The sequence below is a fragment of the Gossypium hirsutum genome, chromosome D01 (genome assembly GCF_007990345.1).
Source record: "Gossypium hirsutum isolate 1008001.06 chromosome D01, Gossypium_hirsutum_v2.1, whole genome shotgun sequence".
In the NCBI taxonomy this organism is placed as follows: domain Eukaryota; kingdom Viridiplantae; phylum Streptophyta; class Magnoliopsida; order Malvales; family Malvaceae; genus Gossypium; species Gossypium hirsutum.
The window spans coordinates 46092937-46114599 of record NC_053437.1 but is presented as its reverse complement, the minus strand read 5'-3'; the positions used below and the strand labels follow the sequence as shown (position 1 = coordinate 46114599).

General features: G+C 32.7%; 2 protein-coding genes across 4 annotated transcripts; both read left to right on the top strand.

Moving 5' to 3' along the window:
* Nucleotides 1-1962: 1962 nt before the first annotated feature.
* Nucleotides 1963-3398, top strand: LOC121213588 (uncharacterized). The gene is made up of 3 exons (XM_041086383.1): nt 1963-1990; nt 2081-2268; nt 2657-3398. Exons 1-3 carry the CDS (start codon nt 1963-1965, stop codon nt 2846-2848), a joined length of 408 nt encoding a protein of 135 aa, XP_040942317.1. The 3' UTR covers nt 2849-3398.
* A 1355-nt stretch (nt 3399-4753) lies between these two features.
* LOC107921991 (putative receptor-like protein kinase At4g00960) lies at nt 4754-9170 on the top strand. 3 transcript variants are annotated; one of them, XM_016851798.2, is made up of 7 exons: nt 4754-5052; nt 5346-5423; nt 5532-5671; nt 6263-6473; nt 7551-7785; nt 7911-8061; nt 8500-9170. In XM_016851798.2, the coding sequence occupies exons 2-7, from the start codon at nt 5360-5362 to the stop codon at nt 8899-8901; spliced, it is 1203 nt and encodes a 400-aa protein (XP_016707287.1). In that variant the 5' UTR covers nt 4754-5052; nt 5346-5359; the 3' UTR covers nt 8902-9170. The 3 variants fall into 3 exon arrangements, with proteins under 3 accessions (XP_016707287.1, XP_016707288.1, XP_016707286.1); XM_016851799.2 differs by lacking the exon at nt 5346-5423; XM_016851797.2 differs by having other exon boundaries at nt 4754-5423.
* The last annotated feature ends 12493 nt before the right edge of the window (nt 9171-21663 follow it).

Here is a 21663-nt window from a genome sequence, read left to right as displayed (position 1 = left end):
ATCAATTGTTGACACTATTTTTTCATAAAATGGGGTCAACTTGGATTTTGAAAACAAAAACGAATATGGGAGTCGTCATCGATATTTTATTGAGATGTGATCGGCTCACCTTAAAAACGATTTTGGTCTGCGAAATTTGAGAAAACAGGTTCGAGAGTCGGTTACGCATGAGGAAGAGTTAGCACCCTCGTAACGCCCAATATTGGTACCGAATTGATTGTTTAATGTCTTAGTATCAAATTTTTGAGAAGGTTTTAAAATACGATCCTTTTAACTTTGAATAAATTGAATTAAATGATAAGACACTCTTATTTCAAACAAATAAAATGTCACACCTAGTGAGTTAGGGCGCAACATTCTTAATCTTCAAAATCAAGTTTATCTTTTAACTTTTTAAAACCAATGTATTTTGAGAAGGATATCTGATTATTTGGGTCAAATGAAAAATAAAAATCCAGTAAGTTAGGGTTTAATTTCACAAAATTCTTAAATACAAAATATTGCCTTTATTTTGATTTATTATATTTTTTAGAAAAAATCTTCATCTCGCGAAAACTACATGTCATATCCAATGCGTTAGGACACAACGTATCGAATTCTCGAGAATGAGCTTTTTATTTATGTATTTTTTATTGAAGAATATTCTCGATTATTTAGATTCAACGAAGAAAATTAGAACCCAATACGTTAGGGCTCAATCCACTCGAAGATCCCAAATACCGAGTATTTTGTTATTTTGAAAACTTTTGTATGAAATAACTTTGACACTTGTGATCTTTTGAATGAAATAAAAAAAAATGATGAAATAACGTTGCACATCGGGAAATGCTATTTTACAAAGAATCAATACATACGAATAAGTTATATATACAATAAGAAAAAAAGCAATCATATTCCACATTAAGCAAATATTAACATTCATATTAGCAAGGTAAATGAATTAAAAGTTAATTAGGGAAACACCAAACAAAAACAAAAACATGAAAAAATATTTACTTGAAATCCTCAATAATAAATTATATGTATATGAATAAGGAATTAAAATGAATAATATACTTGAAAACTTGAAATATCTAAAATTGAAAAGAATGATATACACATGAATTTCAAATTAAAAGTTTCGCAAGGAGAAAAATCAAAATAGTGATATGCAAAGTAATACCTATTAGATGAAGAACTTAATAATAATATAAATGGAGTATATATACACAATAATAATAATAAAGTTAAAATAAACAAAGTGTGTCGTGAAATAGAATTTAAAAATAGCCATGTAAAATAATTTCAATGAGTTAAATATAATACATAGAAGAGAAATTTTAAAATAAGTCAATTTAAAGATAAACTAACTTTGGAGTAACATCAATAATTTAAACTAAACAGCATATAATAGAGAAATAAATAGGAAATCAACAATAAATTATGAAATATAAATTATATATGTGTAGAAAATGAAATTGGTTTAAAAACATATAAATATATTTAACAGATAACTTAAAGTTAATAATATAAAAATAAATGATACATACATAAAATAAAAATAATTTAATAAATTATATATATAGATGAATTATATAAAAATATTGTTGTATAAATCTTTAAAGCATAAAATATATATAAGTGAATCCTAAGAATATACTACAAAGTAACCATTAAAGTATACGTATTATATTATATTAATAATAAAATAATTAAATGATACATTATAAAATTAAATGATAATATATGTTAAATAAAAACTTAAAGTAATAATATATCATAAAATATAATTATGTATATAAAAGGTTATATAGATTAAAAAAAATAATAATAATAATGTTAAATAATAATAATAATAGTAACACTAAAATAAAACCAATAGTAAACTAATAAAAATAATAAAACAAAGGACCGATTTAGAATATAACAGAAATTTAGTAGCAAATCTTGACATAAATAGAAAAGAAAGGACCGGATTGAATCATGGTGCAAAACAAGAACGACCTGGCGCGTAAATAACCCTCCCCGTACCAAAACACGCTGGTCAAGCTGCAATCGGATCGGGTCATCGGGTCTGAGCCTTATACGACGTCGTTTTAAGGCCACTGCAATGGGCTTCAAACGACGTCGTTTCTTATCAAGCAGAAGTACCCTAATCAACAGGGTTTTCCCATTTTTCCAACAAAACTAAAAGGCCAAAGCAGCCTTTCTCTCTGCCGCAAAAGAGCAACCCCTCTTCAACTTCGATTCCGACGAAGTGAGCAAGGTCCGACGACGTGTTTTGAGAAGGTAAGACTTCCCTCTCCTTCCTCTTTTATTTTATTTTGCAAGTATATGTAAAAACGAAAAGAATCGAAGAAGAACAAAAAAAAAGTAAATCGGAAATCACCTTATTTCTTATTCAATTTCTCTGTGTTCTTTCTTTCATAAAATGATCTCCTCCCTTTTATTTATTTTTTTATATGAAAAAGAAACAGAAAATAAATAAAACCAAAAACGATAACAGAGACGAGATTCCCTTTCTAAAAATTTCTTTTTGTATTTCAAAAATCCCCCCCTTTTTACATCGTTTGGTTTCTGGCTTATAAAGACTAAATACAAAATATTTTTCTTTTATTTTTCACTGTTTTTACACTGCCTCTACTATTCTTGGCTGCTGTTTTCGTCTTTCTTGTAGGTATTCCTTTCGGCTTTCTTTTGCAGACGCTGCGGTCAACGGAGGCAAGGATTTGCCGTTTTGGTGCAAGTAGGGGATGCCTCGGGAGACGAGTGCGCTGGAGTCACATGGGCAGCAACGACGCATAGGAAAGGAGGGAACCCTAGGATTCCCTGGTGCTGTTTAGTTTTTGGGCTCTATTGGGCCGTTTAGGGTTTTAGATTACTTTGGGCCATGTTGGGCCATTAAGGATTTGGGTAAGTAGTTTGTTATTTTATTTTGTTTTGTAATTGGACTCTTATTGGGCTGGTCAAAAATTGGGCGTGTACATCAATATTTTAACATTTTTATTTATATATTAAAATTTCAAATATGTTATAAGTTTGACGGATAAAACTCAAAATTGTACATCAACTTTATTCAATGTGCAATTTGATATTTTTTAAATTTGATTTGGTGCAATTATACACGTGAATTTTTAATTTTGATTCAATTATACATATTCTAATAAATAAATACATCAATTTATTGTGGAGTGTGCCTTGCATTTTTCCCCGAAATAGAGTTCACGTCACAACAAGAAGATTCACCACATCTCAACACGTGATGAAAGGCGTCCTGACGAGGCAGCAACCACGTCACAACGTGACGACGTGTTCCCAAAGCTTCTCAATTTTCTTCTTCCGGTTAAACTTTGATTACTTTAGGGATGTTTTAGTCAAATTTGTACACAAAATTTAGCCTATAAAATAGACACTTTTCTACCTTAGAAAGATTTAACCCATAACACTTTTAGATATTAGCTTTTACAAGTTTACAGGGAATTTTGTGTTTAAGTTTTGAGGTTCATTTTCGGGATTCAGGGTTTAGTCTTTATTTCCATCTTTGTATTCTTCATCTTTGCCAATTTAGTGAAATTATCTTTGCCTATGGTTTTTTATTTTCTTTGGAGGGATTTTTCCACGTAAAATATTCATGTTCAATTTCTTCAATTTCTTCGTTATTTTTTTTTTGTTCGTTGTTTACAAGAGTTTATGCCCAACATTTATTTTTACATTGAATAAAAACAATTATTTGTGTTTCGATTGAGTTTTAGTTCGGTTGACATCAACCTTGTTGTTGGTGCAAGAGGACGGGAGTTCGAGTATGTTGAAGTGTAATTTATTCCCTTAGTTACAGATGAGGAAGAGTTTTGGGTAGTTCTAATCATTATATTAAAAAAAATTATGTGTAGGCAACATATAACAATAAAATGGTTAGTGATTTAGGAAGTTTGAATCTAATCAAAATTTATGTATAACAACATTACAAATTAAGTCAAAATTCATGTATAATTTTAATATTTGTTTTGTAAATTTATTCTTATAAAATTTATTTGTATTCTCGTTACAATTCACCTCACAGACAATTTTTGAATTTAAACACTTATTTCGCCTCATTACTAAGTTATTCTTAATTACATTAGAGGTAATCAAAATATCCAAAATCTATATGAATTTGAAAAAAATTCACTTTCCAATTCCAAATTTTGAAATTTCAAATTCAATGGGAATTCACTGCTGATATTTATCTTGATCTTCATCTTATATAAGTCCTGTTTGATTTTATTTTAATTAGTTTTCATCCATAATATATTCTTTGAGTCTTGTTTGAATATAAGAATGGTGAATTCTTTACATTGATAATACAAAAAAAATTACAAAAACAGTAAATATTGTTTTTATAATAAATTTAGGATCAACCCTCAAAGCAATTATCATCACCCAATCATATTAGGTGAAACAAAACTATTTATTTTAAGTGGTGCCATTATATTGTTAAACAAACAAACGAAAAAAAAACATACGAATTTCTTTTTAAATATCGAATAAATATTGAAGAAATACAAAAAGAAAGTATACTTTTTTTGTGTTGCTGGTAGCACCACTTAAAATTATATATATATTTTCACTTGAAATTGAATAATAATGAGTTATTTTTAAGGCTAATAGTATTCACATAAATTTAGATAAATAATTTACTACATGCCCTGTTTCTGTAATTATTTTTTTTTATTATTCATGTAAAAACCCGACCCTAAATCTTTCAAATAATAATAATAATGACAGTAAATAATTCATGCAAGAACAGTGCAGCGACTCGGACGGGCTGCTGAATAGTGAATTGGAAATCGAAGAAGATGATAGAGAACGAGTTGACTCACCAAAAGGAAAGAAGCAGAAATCCATTCCGAACAAATTTATATAACCTAAGGGTTTAACCTCAGGGGAAGCAAATTAAATTTGGGGAGAGACTCATTTTCTTATCTTTAAAAAATGGGGCGAAATGATGTTTACCGGCGGGAACAATAGCGGCAGGTATATTGTGATTGATTTGTAGTAGTGGCAAATTACAAGTGAAAGCAATGCTTATAGAAGGTAAGAAAAGGGCAGATGAATTGAATACAGAAGAAAGAGGAGAGAAATAGTCTAGTGTCAACCAGCTAGTCAACACGTTACGTTTCCGTATACATTTCTCTGTTTCCTCCTTCAACAAAAGCTAGAAAATATAGTACGCCAAATTTAACATTCAAGTTCCCGAGCTAATCTTCTGCCTTCCTCTTTCTCTCCCAATTGTTCAAGCTCCAATCTTTCCCTAGAATTTCTTTCTTCTTTTTTATTTCTATTTCAGTTCAGAAAGTTCTTTCATTTCATGATCTAGTTTCTACCAGGTTTCTGACTTTCCATGACCAAATCCAAGGATTTCTTTCTAAATCTAATCAAACCTTTTAAGTTTATCTCAAGCAAAGGTAAAATGAAAAACCCATTTTTTATGCGGAAAAGTTTAGAAGAAAGAAAAATAATTTGATGCTTTTCTACATGTTTTGATGATTAATTTTTCGGTGATCTTTGATCAGACAGGCGGAGTAGAGATGACTTGGAGAAAATAGCTCAACAAGAGCAAAAGCATTTCCCTTTCGAGATTTTAGTTGCTGCTACCAAAGATTTCCACCCACATCAGAAGCTGGGTGAAGGAGGTTTTGGACCTGTCTACAGGGTAAGATCGTCCTGCTCAAACTCTTGTTTGGTTGCCTAGAAATTTGAACTTTATTGATCTTTTGATTTATTGAATGGTTCTTTTGTTTCCATAAAAAATGTAATTGATATGACATAAAGGATTGCCGCAGATTCTTTTTGAAGGAAAAAGAAAGATTCTACTTTCCTAGGTATTCGAAGTTTCAACTTTTGCAGCTGAACAATATAATGAACAGCAAATAACGAAAATGCCTTGTCCTAAAAGGCCAAGACTACTTTAGGACCCCATCTCTGACTATTAGCTTTGATCAAAATCGAACCATCTGTTCCCTTAACCCTGTCAAACCATTTAGCCGTTTTCCCCCTTTAGATGCCAAGAAAAAGAGGCAAAGCATATCAATTTGTTAATTGATGTTGCACTCGAAACTAGAATGTTTTTGTTAGTTCAATCGATTCAATAAGCCTGCCTTGGTTTTCTAGTTATCAGATCTTTCAGCAAGCTTTACAATCATGTTGCTCTTGTTTTCTGGTTTCAAAGTGATGATTTCTCTTGTTCATCAACCCTAGACAGTAAGGAATTTCTCTAACTTAAGGACTTTTGCTTAATTTATAGGGGAAACTAGATGATGGAAGAGAAGTTGCAGTGAAGAAGCTATCTCATAGCTCAAGACAGGGTAAAAAGGAGTTCGAGAATGAGGCTAGGTTGCTAGCTCGTGTTCAGCATCGCAATGTTGTTAATCTTCTTGGTTACTGTGTACATGGAGCAGAAAAGCTTTTGGTATATGAGTACGTCACTAATGAGAGTCTAGACAAGCTTCTTTTCAGTAAGTTGCACTAACTTCTTTGCTTCTACCATTTGCACACTATGCTTCATGGCAGATTATAATGACTAGAATGGAGTATAATTGAGTGATTCCTTTGTCTTTAAAGAAGATCTTGGGCTACACCACTATGAATCAATCCTCTCCCATGCCATTAAAACCACCCCTCCCATTTTTGTACTTGAATTTGAGAACTCTAAGCTGGAGTCTGAAATTTTAACTTATTCGTAACATCTAGACTGCGCCTGATTGTAATTGTTAAGTCCACTATGATTGAAATTTAAACCCATTATGGACATGCAAAAGCATTTATATATGATCTTAGATATTGAGATCAAAAATACTTCTTCTAGTTCTAGACTCTCTTACGTGAAACTCAATTTCAAGATTGTGTGGTTGAAACTGTCAATTAATTACCACATTATTTATCGTTAACTAGTAAAAGGATCCATGTCTGGAAAAATGCAGTTCGTATATTAGCGGAAAGATGATGAGAAGGAATATTAGGCTGATTTGTAAGAGGTCCTGTGAAGTTATTTGAAAAAAAATGTGGGTGGATTTCATCAAGGATTTAACCTTGAGGTGCTGCTTTAATTTCCCCACCTCTCTTTTTTCAGCACATATGCTGGATCTATTATTGTTTTATTATTTCGTATATATAAAATTATTTATTTCTAGCACAGTCTATTGTTTCTCTAGCCTCAAAGTACAAATCTTGATTTCGCGGTGTTGGTTTCTAACCTCCAGATGTTATGCACTTAGTGTAGACAAATAAATGCCTACCAAGATTTGTAGAATTTTTCATTCTATCTAAAATCTAAAATGGGTTTTGTTAATTTCCTCCGAAGCTGTTTCATTAGATTTGACCGATTGTACAATATGAATTTGGATTAATACTGAAGGTAATCTGATGGCCAATTATAGCACAAACTAGGGGGCTCTTGGTGGAACCAGTTTTTAACAACTAAGTTGATTGTAATAAAAGATCATAAACAAATAACATGATAGATGTTTCACCGATTTTTCATGGTTGGAAATAGAATTAATCAATTGGCTTTTATGGTGATCTTTTTCGTGCAGAATCAAATAGAAAAACGGAGCTTGATTGGAAGCGGAGGTATGAAATAATTTCAGGTGTTGCACGGGGTTTGCTCTACCTTCATGAAGACTCGCACAATCGCATCATTCACCGGGATATCAAAGCAGGTAACATATTACTTGATGATAAATGGGTCCCCAAAATTGCTGATTTTGGCATGGCTCGCCTCTTCCCCGAGGATCAAACACATGTCAACACCCGTGTAGCTGGCACAAAGTATGTTATCTAGCATCCTCTTTAATCAATAATATGACAAGTTATTGTGGGAATTTCATGATGCCTGTTCCTTTGTCCCAGAGTGTTGATTTAACAGAGTTTTATCTATGAAATTTTTGTAACAGTGGATATATGGCACCGGAGTATGTGATGAACGGACGTCTTTCAGTGAAGGCAGATGTGTTCAGCTTTGGGGTTGTGGTTCTGGAGCTGATAAGTGGCCAGAGAAACTCATCCTTCAACTTAGATGTGGATGCTCATAGTCTGCTTGAATGGGTAAGAAAAATATTACGATCAGATTATTCTTTCAAATGAGATAGCTTTTTAATGTTCATGGTTGTCTATTCTTGTGTGTTTGTGTCTTGTAAGATCACACGTGCACCAGAGTTGTCTTTTCCCAATCTCTCATTTGGTCTTTTGCAACGTGTATGTCTGCTGTCATGTGGACTTTTAAGGATCTCCTAGTGGAAACCGGATTGTGCATATTTAACCTTTACATCATCTTCATGACTCATTTTAAGTTAGGTATATAAAGACCCCGCCTCATGTTTGAAATAGGAATCATCATCCATCTTGTTCTCACCAATACACATAAAGACAAGCTTTAATTTCCAAGAAGATTCAAACATTAACTCTATGAAAAATGAAAAGTCAAAGTCAAAGTTTAGAGAGAATGGATTAGTAACTGGCATCTGTGGGTTCTTGTGATCGCAGGCATATAAGCTTTACAAGAAAGGCAAAAGCTTGGAGTTCATGGACCCTGTCTTAGCCTCGTCAGCAGTCCCTGAACAAGTAGCTATGTGCATCCAGATAGGGTTACTGTGCACGCAAGGCGATCCGCAATTACGACCTGACATGCGACGTGTAGTTATTTTGCTGTCAAAGAGACCTGGCAGTCTAGAAGAGCCAACAAGACCCGGAGCTCTGGGTGCTCGACACCGAAGATCCCACAGGCCTCCTGGGTTCTCATCCACTGCTGGAACATCGGGTGTTTCGGATTCCCATTCATCTGAATCATCCTTTAATACTTATACTGCTTCTGCATCTGCTTCTACATCAGCTCTTGCAAGCCCCTTGAAATCAGATCGGCATGGGAAGCGCCCAATTCAGAGTTAAAAGTTTTGCTGCAGATTTTGGGCTCTATTTATTCTTTGTATATTATAGATGGGTTAATAATTTTTGTAGGTACATGTTAATGGAGGATTAGTTGGCAAAAGTAAGGGTGTATAGTTTTGTTACTAGGTGTTTTTTTTTCTCAAGTTTAATATTTTAGAAGTTCAAACCATGCACATGTCTGTTAAGTAATTTTTTTTTCTGAGAAAAAAAAGCATAACATACAAGAACTATGATTCTTTTAAAGTTTATTACACAAAATTTATTCTTTCTTTTTCTAAATAAGTGACTTTTAGAAAAGATAATAAAAATACCTTTCTTTTTTCTTTTTTTGCAAAAAGAAAACTTAAGATCTAATTCATTACTTGTTGATCTATTATTAGTTCTTTTGAAGAAGTGTTCATTCATTTTCAATATTTATGGATGGTGATTACATTTGGTCTGGATGTTTTAGTTTAGCAAAATGTTCTTGAGAGATCGAAATTAATTATAATTTAGTGCTTGACAAGTTAAAAAAAAATTACAAGAACAGAATATAATCAAATTTTAATTTTAATTTAATTTATAATTAAATTTAATTTTATTATAATGTAAAAATAATTTTTTATATTCACAATAATAAAAATATTTTAGAAATAGTATATAAAATGTATTTGTTATAAAATATTATATATGTTATAAAACTTAAAAAGAAATATAGAATGAACAAGAGAGAAGAACAGAAGATGAAAGAATAATTCAACTTTCCAATCTATTTATAGGGCTTCAAAAATCATAGATTACAAAACATTAAAGACCAATATCAAGGTACCCTATAAATGGTTTTGGGGTTATAAGATAACGAATTTGGAGGGGGTTATGGACATCTATTTATCAATGAATTTACAACACTCCCCCTTGGATGTCTATAAATAAAAATGTGTCTCGTTAAAACCCTATTAGAAAAAACATGTGGGATGAAAACCTAATGAAGGAAAAATAGTGCACAATCTCCTATTATAAGCTGCTTTATTAAAAGCCTTTACCAGGAAAACCTGTATGGGACAAAAGTCTGGTCAAAGGAAAAGAGTACAACGTGTTTTAGACTCCCCCTAATGGCAACATCACATTACATCTTTGAGTCGAAGCATTCAGTCTTATATACTAGTCTTTCAAACGTTGTGGTTGGCAATGCCTTTGATGTAACCACCCTTTTTCAAACACTGTGGTTGGAAATGTCTTTGATGTAACCACCCTTCAATTGATCTATACATGTTGTATTATCTTCGTATAAGATAATTGACATCTTTTCCTATAAACACAAATTACATATCTTCTGGATATGTTGGGTCAATAACCTTAGCTAAAGAGATTCTCAACTTGCCTCATGCATTGCAATTATTTTTGTATGATTTGAAGAGATGGCAGTTAATGTCTATTTTATTGAACATGATGATATGATAGTACCTCCACATGTAAATAAATTTCCTGTTTGAGATCAACCTTTATGTGGGTTCAATAAATATTCAGCATCATCATAGCTAACTAATAGAGATTTTGAATCATTTGAATAAAATAATTTCATATCATTGGTCCTTCTGAGATATCCGAATATATGTTTAATTCCATTGCAATGTCTACATGTTGGAGAAGAATTAAATATTACTAATAGGTTTATAGCGAAAGCTATATCAGGTCTTATATTGTTTTCAAGATATATTGATGCCTCTATGACACTTAGATATGGTACTTCAGGACCAAGAAACTTTTCATTATTCTCGCAATGACAATTGATATTTATTCACATTTAATGATCATACAACCATCGGGATACTCAATGGATGTTTTTTATCCACGTAAAATTTCTTTAATATCTTTTTCATATAAGTTGATTGATAGACATGAATTTCATCTTTTAAATACTTGATCCACAAGCCAAGACAAAAAAATTATTTTTCCAAGATATTTCATCTCAAATGATTTCTTTAAACAATTTACTGCATTTTGAAGCTCCTCAGGAGTTCCAATAATATTTAGATCACCAACATAAATAAAAATGATCACAAAATCTAATACAAACATTTTTATAGACACATGGACAAATTGGATCATTTTTTTTATCGAGCATTTTTTTCAGGTAACTCTATATCCTCCTATTATTTTAAATCCTTTAGGGATTTTTATATAAATTTTACTATTATGTGAGCCATACAAATAGGTTATAAAAACATCAATATGTTAGACTAATAAGATATCTAAACGTGATTACGTACACCACATGAGAGTATGTCTCTTACTAATTAATGTCGGGCATTTAAGAAAATCTTTATGCTATAAGTTGTGTTTTATATCTTACGACTTCATTTTTCTCATTTTATTTTCACATGCTGAGTGTGGGTTCGCTTCGAATAAAAAAATATTTCATAAAAATTACCAGAGGGGTAATTTTGTAATTTCTCTAAAATTTTGAGTCAAGTTGTAAATAAGAAAAATATCTCTAGAAATTTTTTGAAATAATCTCTTCAGAGAATTTTCAGTCTACAACTTTCTCTTGAATTCAAGTGTGTGTGTAAAATAATGACTAATGCTCTCTTTATATAGAGAGAGTTTAGAGAGTTCAACTATGATTAAACTTAATCACTTTAATATTAAATTAATATAATATTTATAAAGATAAATATTAGATTAAATTTAATATTAAGATAATCACTTTAATATTCAATTAATAAAATACTATTAAGATAAGTATTAAATTTAATTTAATATTAAACTATTAAAATAATATTATTTTTGGAATAGTTAATCTGAAATAAAATTCTCTGTTAGAGTCCCAGTAGGAGTGTAACTTTTCCACTACTCAACTACCGAAGACCAACCGCCTCCGGCCACCGGGATGTCACCATCGCAGCCGTCAACATCGTCGTGTCTGGTGATGCAGGTGTGACACCCTTAGGGCACCCCAAGCTGGTTCGATTGTTGTCAGTTCGATTCAAGTCAGTGACAACCCGACTGGTCCGGTTTAGCCACCGATTGGACCGTCGGGTCGGTTTCACATACTAGGCCTGGGTCGACCATTTTTTGGGACTTGGTATCAGTTTTTGGGCTCCCGGGTCCAATTTACTATTTCAGGTCCAATTTTCAAGTTTAGTTACCCATTGGACCAATTGTCTGACTTGAAATTTAATTTCCAAAAATATTATAATAATTTTAATTAATTTGATTAATTTAATTTTACTTGATCAAAATTAATTTTTCCAAAAATCCCTTAGATTTTCCAAGTTAATTTTTCAAGAAAAATTCTTTAATCAAATTCTCTAGTTGAACAATTCTCACGACCATTTAATTTAATTCCACATCGAATAAATAAACTTAATTAAATTATTTCCAAAGTCATAGAATTTTCTTCTAATTCAAATGGAATCCAATTGAGCTTTTGTTGAGCTAGTAGAGGGACCAACCAAACATATACAATTAGGCTCTAGTAATTGCAATTATGTCCACATGCATCATTTTGATAATTCACAATTACTTAATCATGGAGTCAGTCCACAAGAAGTACCATGATTGAAAAATCCTTATTGTATACTCTTTACGAAAGGAATTCATCCAATTGCTTTGTCCAATGACCTCATCATGTGTGTGTTATCCTTATATGATATATTTGATTCCTTTGAGTTAAATCCGTTTACTCAATACAATCATATTTTATCTCATTGTCACGATTGTGTCTTTTTAATGGTTAATATGATCACTGTCAACAAATGACCGTGACAAATTGCTCGTTCGAGAACAATAAACTCGTAGCTACGTTCCATATTTATCAATCCACACAATGCCAATAAAAGAATATCATTAACTCTTTAATTGAGCTATGAATTCCACTATTTCTAGTAAAGACATGCCATACACAAGTCATGTACCCAATATACCAACTATAGGTTCGATCATCTTTAAAGTATAAGCCTTCACTTATATCAAAGCACATGAGCTGCATATGCATGGTCAGTAACTAACTCAGGATTTAGGTAATTCACACCATGAACGTCACAAGTGAATTAATTCACAAACAAATTCAGAATTAATTCATCTTGGGTCCAGTCTAATGTATCATTCTGGCAATGAATACATCTATGTCTCTATCCATGGAATCAACTACTTCGATAGCCAAGACTAGTCATCTCCCCAATTGGAATTGTAGACGACATAGTAATTCTTCTTAGTATTTGAATCAAATGCTCGTTTTGATTCTTTTATGGATTACAAGCTTAGTTAGATTATCTACTAAAGTAAGGTGTCTTTCTCGCAATATAAATGTTCTTACAATGCCACTTATCTTCAGTTTGAAGTTAGACAATCAATGAGCTAATATTTTCTTGTTACAATTTTGCTATGCATGTAAAATATAAAAGACAGAAATAAAAAAGACATAATAGTGAAATGTGAAACTAACTTTATTTATTTATTCATCGTTCAAATAAATGGAAAATAGTTACATGTTTACTAAAATATGGACACATTTCCCAACAATCTCCCACTTGCCCTAGTGAAGTATATATGTCATGTTTCACATTCCCATATCCTCGATGTGTTTGATAAAAATCCTAGTTACAATAGTCGTAGTAAACAATCCACAAGGTTATTTTCAGAAGGTACTTTCATTACATCTACAATCCCTTTGGCTACTACCTCTCATATCAAGTGATACTTTCGATCAATGTGTTTCGTACTTTTGTGACTCCTCATTTCCTTACTATTAGCTATTACAGCACTGTTATCACAATATAGTGTTATAGCTATTACATCTACAGAATGGTTAAAAACTTTCAAAGACATATTTCTTCTTTCATTGCCTCAGAAGTAGCCACATACTTGGCCTCTATAGTAAAGTCAGTAGTGCAAGTTTGTTTTATACTTCTCCATACTATGGCTCCATAACCTAAAATGAATACATTTCCTGACGTCGATTTCCTTGAATCTTTACAAGTTTGGAAATCTAAATCTATGTATCCAATAGGAGTAAGGTTCTCCCCAGAATACACAAGGATATAATCACTAGTTCTTTTAAGATAACTTAATATATGCTTTATAGCTTGCCAATGCTTGAGACCTAGATTCAATTGATATCGACTAACCATTCCTACTACGAAAAAAATATCTGGATATGTGCAAAACATAGCATACATAAGGCTTCTAACTACCGAAGCATATGGAAACTTACTCATATGTTCTCTTTCTTCCGATGTCTTAAGACAGTCATCTAAAGAAAGATGAAAATGTTTTAGTACCTTATCGATGTATGAAGCTCGAGATAGAGCAATGGTTTTATTCTTTCGATCCCTAAGGATTCGAATTCCAAGAATATAACTAGTTGCACCCAAGTCCTTTATGCTAACTGTTGAGCTAACCATAGTTTAATCGATGACAATTATCCTACATCATTTTTGATAAGTAGAATATTATCGACATACAAAACAATGAAGACCACCATTTTGTCCTTTATTCGATTATAAACACAAGGTTCATCAGTGTTTTACTAAAATCCAAAAGTCTTGATTTTTTGATCAAATCTTTTATCCCATAAGTGGGACGCTTGCTTAAGTCCATAAATGGATCTTAGCAGTTTGCAAACTTTCTACTCCTTTTCTTTGACAATATAGCCAGTGGGTTGAGTCATGTAAATGGTCTCATCACGATAGTTATTCAAGAATGCTGTCTTGACATCCATTTGCCAGATCTCATAATCGAGAGCAGAGCAATGGAGAAGAGTATGCGAATAGACTTAAGCATGGTTACCAGAGAGGTCTCATCGTAATTGATGTCTTCTTTCTGTGTGTAGTCTTTGCCTACAAGTCTAGCTTTGTGTGTTTCCACTTTCCCTTCTGTATTTCTCTTCCTCTTGTAAATCCACTTACACCCTATGGGTTTAATTCCAATTGGTAAATCTACAAGTTCCCACACCGTATTGAATTTCATAGAATCCATTTCAACATTCATGACCTATTTTCGGAGCTTGGAATCAACATCCTGCACAACCTCTTTACAAGTGAGTGGATTATCGTCCTCATTATTGGCTTCTGTATTATAAATACTACCACCATAGACGAAGAAGTCTGATTTCTTAAAAACTCTCCCACTACGACGGATTCCCCTATGTTCTTGGTCGTTTGAAGGTCGTTTTAAAACTTTCTTGAGAATTGAACTTGGTGATTATTCTACCATGCCCAAAATTTCCTTAAGTACCACTTTACTCCGAGGTTTAAAATTATCCATGTAGCTTTCCTAAAAGAAAATAGAATTAGTAGAAACTTTAATCATATTATCTTTCGGACTGTAGACTAATCCTCCTTTTGTTCCTTTCGGATATCCTATAAACATGTACAGTTCTGTTCATGCATCCAACTTCTTTGCATTCTTATCTAGAATGTTTATTGGACAACCATATATTTTAAAGTGATTTAGAGTGGGCTTCTTTCCATGCCACAGTTCATAAGGTGTCTTACAAGCGGACTTGGTTGACACATCATTCAGAATATAACAAGCTGTATGTATTGTATATCCCTAGAAGGAAGTAAGGAGTTGTGAATAGCTTAACATTGAACGAACCATGTCAAGCAAGGTTCTATTCCTTCTCTCTGCTATGCCATTCTGCTGTGAAGTGCTCGGTACAATCAATTGAGATAAAATATCATTCTCTATGAGGTATCCTAAGAACTCGTTGGATAAGTATTCCACACCTCGACCAGATCGAATATTCTTTATAGATAAACCTAATTACTATTCCACTTCCGCACGAAACTCTCAAAATTTATAAAAGGTTACGGTGCATTCGATACACATATTCATATCAAGAATAGTCGTTGATAAAAGCCACGTAATAATCATAACTTCCTTAAGCAATGATGCTCATGGGACCACATACATCAGTGTGGACAAGTTCTAAAGGTTGGTTGGCCCTTGTACCTTTCCCATTAAAAGACCTCTTAATCATTTTACCTTTTAAACAAGATTCACATTATGGAAAACTAACTTCCTTAAGCATACTTAAAGGACCATTTTTCATGAGTCTAGTGATTCTTTCTTAGTTAATATGACAAAGTTTTAAGTGTCATAGGTAGATCTCATTAGAGTGAGAATATTTAAGCTTTTAATTCACTATTTCAGTTTGAAGCTGACCGCCTCCAGATATACTAACGACCAGAGTGTGAATAATATAATAGAATGAAGAATTAAGAGGTGGTATCCGCAAGTATACGGGTTAAGTTGTAATATAGATTTTACAACGAAGTAGGTGAGTACTCTAAGGATCGTACCCAAGGGAGGCGAGTACCAAATCAATCTTAACCTAAACAATTAAAGATCTAATTAATAATTTAAGTCAGTTATAGTATGAAAGTAAAAAAAGAGAGACAATTTTAGGGTTTCTTAAACTAAGGAAATAAAATAACATAAAAAAGTAAAATTACAAGAGATAGAAAGAAATAAAGTGAATCAAATCTGAAGATGGATGATTAGCTTGCTTCAGAAATCTCAATCACCTGTCATCCCAGGTTCTTCGTCAAGTAGGATCTTCTGATCTTCCACTAACATAACGAGTCAGTAAGAACTACTTATCTTCCAACCTCACAATCTAGACTGTTTTGGGTAAAAGTGTTCACGAATGGGCGATACCAATTTTGAGTTAATTCTTACCTTGATGACTTCCTAGGGTTGTCAGGACTAGGGTTTGTTTCATGTTCTTCCTTTCCCAAACAATTGATCCATTGAGTAACCCTACAAAACAGTTAATAGCTTATGCTTCCACTAGTTAATCCCCCATAGAAGGATTAGTTTCTCATGGCTTTCAAAAATAACATGGAATAAATGGAAGAATTGACCATAGGAAAATTGATTGAAATAGTGAGTTTAAGAAAAGCTTGATTGATGTTGATAATAAGCATGAATCCATAGAAGTTGATCTCCTTTACAATTAGATCTCTTGAAGAAAGCAAATAACTAAAACTAGGAAAACCTAAGAAAGGAAAAAAAAACTAAATTTAGTGGAAGAAAACTAGGTTAAACTAAGATGTCTTTTAAATGTGCTAAAGAGGCTATTTATAGCCTTCAGGTGGTCGTCGTTCTTAACATTAGGTTAGTTGACGTTCCCAAGCTTAAAGTTTGATTGTGCAAACCAAAATGCCTATACTTTATGTTTTATTCTTGTTATAGAGTTAATGTCGCGACACACTAAGAACTGTGTCGGGACATAGCAACCAACATGTTCCTTTATAGCCATCTTCAAGGGTATATCGCAACACCCTCAGCCTGTGTCACGACATTGAAGGTAACTTCTCACTTTCTCTATTTTTCTTTCTATGTTGCGACATTGGATCCCCTATGTTGTAACATAGCGTCCAGCATTGACCCGAAATGCCCTTTAATGGTCTCCTGCACACTCACAAAGTACGTTAGCTCTCCCTTAGGCCTCATTCGGCCCTTAAGGTTAATAAAAGACTTGATGTGTACATTTTATTGAATGTAAACAAAACTAAAGAAATTAAAATAAAAACATAATGAAAATGCTTGTATTCAAGCTCCTTAAATGTGAAAACTAGTTTAATCTACTACACCGAATTACGGTAGATCAAACTCCCCCACACTTAAGTCATTGCTTGTCCTTAAGCAACATAAAAAAAGATTACAAAATGAAAAATGACAACCCTTGAGCCAGTATGGTACAAGTATTGATTTTGGAGCATATGACTTAGGCATTTGACGTTTACCAACAATTTCAACATGATGAGTAGTTAACTTACCACTTTTGGTCAGAAGCATTTAAGTTCAGTATGTTACAAAATATACAAGTATTAATGTTTTCACCTATAGGAATCCATTAATAAATCATACAACTACTTTAATTATCCAAGCAGAATACAAATAGTCGTCTATGTGAATGTTCAGTATAATGTCCATTCATGTATAAGGATATTTAGGTCACATAATGTTTTTTGGCTTGTAACCTTTTAAGGCCTAGGACAGGTATGGAATTCAAAAACAGTAAACATCAAAAGGTTACAAACATAAAAATAGTTTGACACATCGCATTGGTCCTTAATCTTCTCCTTTTAGTGACCCTTACCCGCTTACCGCCTTATTTCTCTTTCTCCCACCTTCTTTGTTTCTCCATATATAGGAAATCATAGCATGACATAGTAACTGTGGATAACCTAACGATTTTTTTTGCACTAATGAACGAGTTTTTTTGTGACTTTGTGACTTTTCTCTTTTTCAATACATCTCACTCATGAATGTTTTTTTTTTATAGTTTAAGATCTTTTCTACTCATACCAATTCTCCTTTTTGAATTTTTCTTTTTGTTTCACACATTACACTAACTTATAATTCTTATATCACACTAATATTTTCTATTTCACTCTAGTTTTACAAACTTTGCTATGATGTATCTACTTAACCCTCAATACGTATGGCCAGATGTCTATAATCGTACAGTATAGGACCAAAGAAAAAGGCATATACAAATTAACATTTTCAGGCTCGGGTTTTGTACCGCTGTTCATCAAGAAGTGTCAAAAGGCTCAAAATTGGTACTAAATGTGAAGTATAGATAGGACAACTTTTTTGGCTATGGATGTGTTCCAAACAATGCCTTAGGTCATCCCTAAATATCTCAACATGCATTAATTTAATCAACCAAACAAACAGAAATTCAACCATTTATCATTCATACTAGTATGTTTGTTTCCTTGTATTTTTTATATCACTTGGTACATATGATCGTTTAATAACTATTTACAGTATAACATATAGAACTTTAGTAGTTTACTAATAAAAAAAATTAAAATCTCCTATCATCATGCTAAATTTATTCATAAACACAAGCAACCTATGTACATGCTCCTAACCAATCACTTGTATTTCTATAAGCTCAAGCACACAAAAGAAAAGAAAAATCAAAAGAAAATGTAAAAATTTGAAACAAAATTTTCTATGTTAGCCCCCTAGACTTTAGTTGACACATTGTCCTCATTGTGTTGCTGAATAATAGATAAGGAAGGAAATTACTCGATTGATCGTGGTTGCTTGAACTCCATTGATAGGTGCTTCCTCCTTTGATCGTTGAAAGTTTGAATTTGTTTGTGTCTCCTTCATGGAGGGTTCCTACATAGAAAAATTAAACAAAATGCGACAAAACTAAAAGAAAATCTACTTATTAATCTTACTCCTACAAAGTTTAAATTTCAATCATCCAAAAATTAATACAAATCTTTTTAAAAAATCATTCAATTATCCTCATCATCCATCTCCTCATCCTCTTCTTCTTCTCCTTCCTCTTCGCTTTCTTGTGCTTTTTCGTCTTGTTCCATATTCGTCAGACTGAACATATCATGTGTATAATTGGGGGCTTGTATGTTATTTTGCCTAGCAAACTCTTGAAAAATTGGACCCGATTCTTGCATCCACTGAATCATCCAATCTAACTTTGGACGACTGTTCTCACCAACGTCTTGTTGAGCTCGTGCCATCCTTTGTGAAGAGGTGGGTGTAACTGTTGTTTCTTGCTATCATTTGTTCCCATCTTTGATCTGTTTGGCCTGCAGCTCGATGTATTGTTGGAACAACGTGTCTCCGATAATGCTTCGTGATAGGTTCAATGACTATTCAATTGATGTCATAGGTACATTAGTCTTTTTGCATAAAGCCGTCTCTAGATGGGGAAAGAACACTCCCACCTTCTGGCTACTAATGCATCTTCCCATGTTCTAATGGATCCATTTACCAGCACACACCTTTTTTTTTGCAAAATAGCATAGAGTAAAACTACTCTAAAGGTATTAACGTTAGAAATATTTAAAGCAGGTATAGTTCGTGTGAAAATGAATTGAATCCACATCTTAGCCTCAGGAAACATAATGGCTTGATGAAATGATACTAGGATATTAGTACCTGCGCGATACTTCCATTCACCCTTTCCTTCAGTTAAAAAATTTATAATATTATCCATCTCTATGTCTCTAAAATATTCTAAGTCAGTTACATCGATGAAATCATTTTCATAATATGAAACATTATAAAATTCACAAATTATTTGAGGGGTTACTCTCACCTCTTTCCTTCGCACAAGTATTGTATCCCATATATGTCCTTCAGTATTTTTAGACTCGTGGGCCTGAAAAGATGCGTAGAAATATTGAATAACAAGGACCACTGTATTACCTTTTGGGATCATCCAAAAACACTCCCATCAATGATATCTGACAAAAGGCCATATTTCTTTACATAAAACCATCGATAGATCAAATCCCCTCTCTTGAATAAATTTTTTTCCTTGAAATTCATTAAAATTCTTTTCAACATTTTGATTTCAAAAAGTAGATGGATTTTGAACCATCAGTGGCTCCATTTCCATTGTTCGCTTAACTTTTCTAGGAGGCATAATGTTTCAATCCTAATGACTTGCTAAATAAATAATTCAATGGAATAGTGAAAAGTTTGAGTTTAGGAACCCTTAACCTGGAATATATAGTTGAAGTTCGTTTGAATTCCTTGCTTGCCTGTGATGTCCTCATTCCTTGTTGCACCAAGTTTGTGAAAGGAAATTTGGGAAATAAGGGTTTTGGGGATGTTGATAGATTTGAGAGAGTTTGAGAGGGTAAGGGTTTAAGGAGTGTTTTAATTAAGAGTAAATAGGAGTTTAAGTTTTAAAATAGGGTTTTAATGGTTTAAAAATTGGGTAAAATTAGTGTTTAAGCTGTCGGGTTGTGCAATGGGTCAAGTCAACCCTACAGAAAATTGTAGTAATGTCGCAAAACAGGGGTTTCATGTCGCGACACATCCGCCAGTTGAGATTCTTAGGGACTGTCTACTACGTCGCGACGACGACTCTGTTTCGGTCCAAAACTCCATCTTAAGGATGTTTCAATCTAACGATAAACCTACATAAAATAAAAGTTAAAATCTAAACTATGTGGTTAGTTAAGTATACAGTAACTTACAAATATCATGTAGCAATTAACAAATTTTAAGTTATACTGCCAAATTTATCCAGCAGTATTGTGAATTCACCCGTGGATGATTTTTTTATTCTATTAATGTTGGTCCGCCATTCGTCGTGCCATTCTACCTTTGCTCATTTGCCTTGTTCCTTGAACCTGTTTATTCTTTCTGTCTTCATAAAAGGAAACATTTCCCTTGATTTGGGAACGTCAGAAATATATAAATTTTTGTAATGCTCCCCTAATTTCCTCGTTCGGCTGATAGCACATTTGAAGGTTTCAGTCTCACCATTAATTTTTATTGTGAACTCATTTTTTTCTAAATCAATGGTGAATCTAGAAGTGGATAGGAAAGGTCTTCCTAGAAAGATTGGTATCTCACGATCTTCGTCAAAGTCAAGTACTACAAAATCTGCAAGAATAATAAAGCTTCGCACCTTGACTAGCACATCTTCTAATACCCCATTTGGGTGTACTGAAAACCTGTCAGCCAATTGAGTTGCTTTAAGATTCCCTAACCTAACCTTTTCAAAAATTGATAACGGCATTAAATTAATACTAGTTCCTAAGTCGCATAGGGATCTATTAAAGTGAATACTCCATATTTCTATGGGAATGGTAAAAAAGCCCGAGTCTTTCATTTTTCACAGTACTTATCTGGAAATAATTACACTACAGGAAACACTTAAATTAACATGGCCTCCTACCCTGATTTTCTTACGCATTACCATCATTTACTTTAAAAACTTGGCGTACTTGGGAACCTTCTCAATTGACTCGATCAAGGGTATGTTAA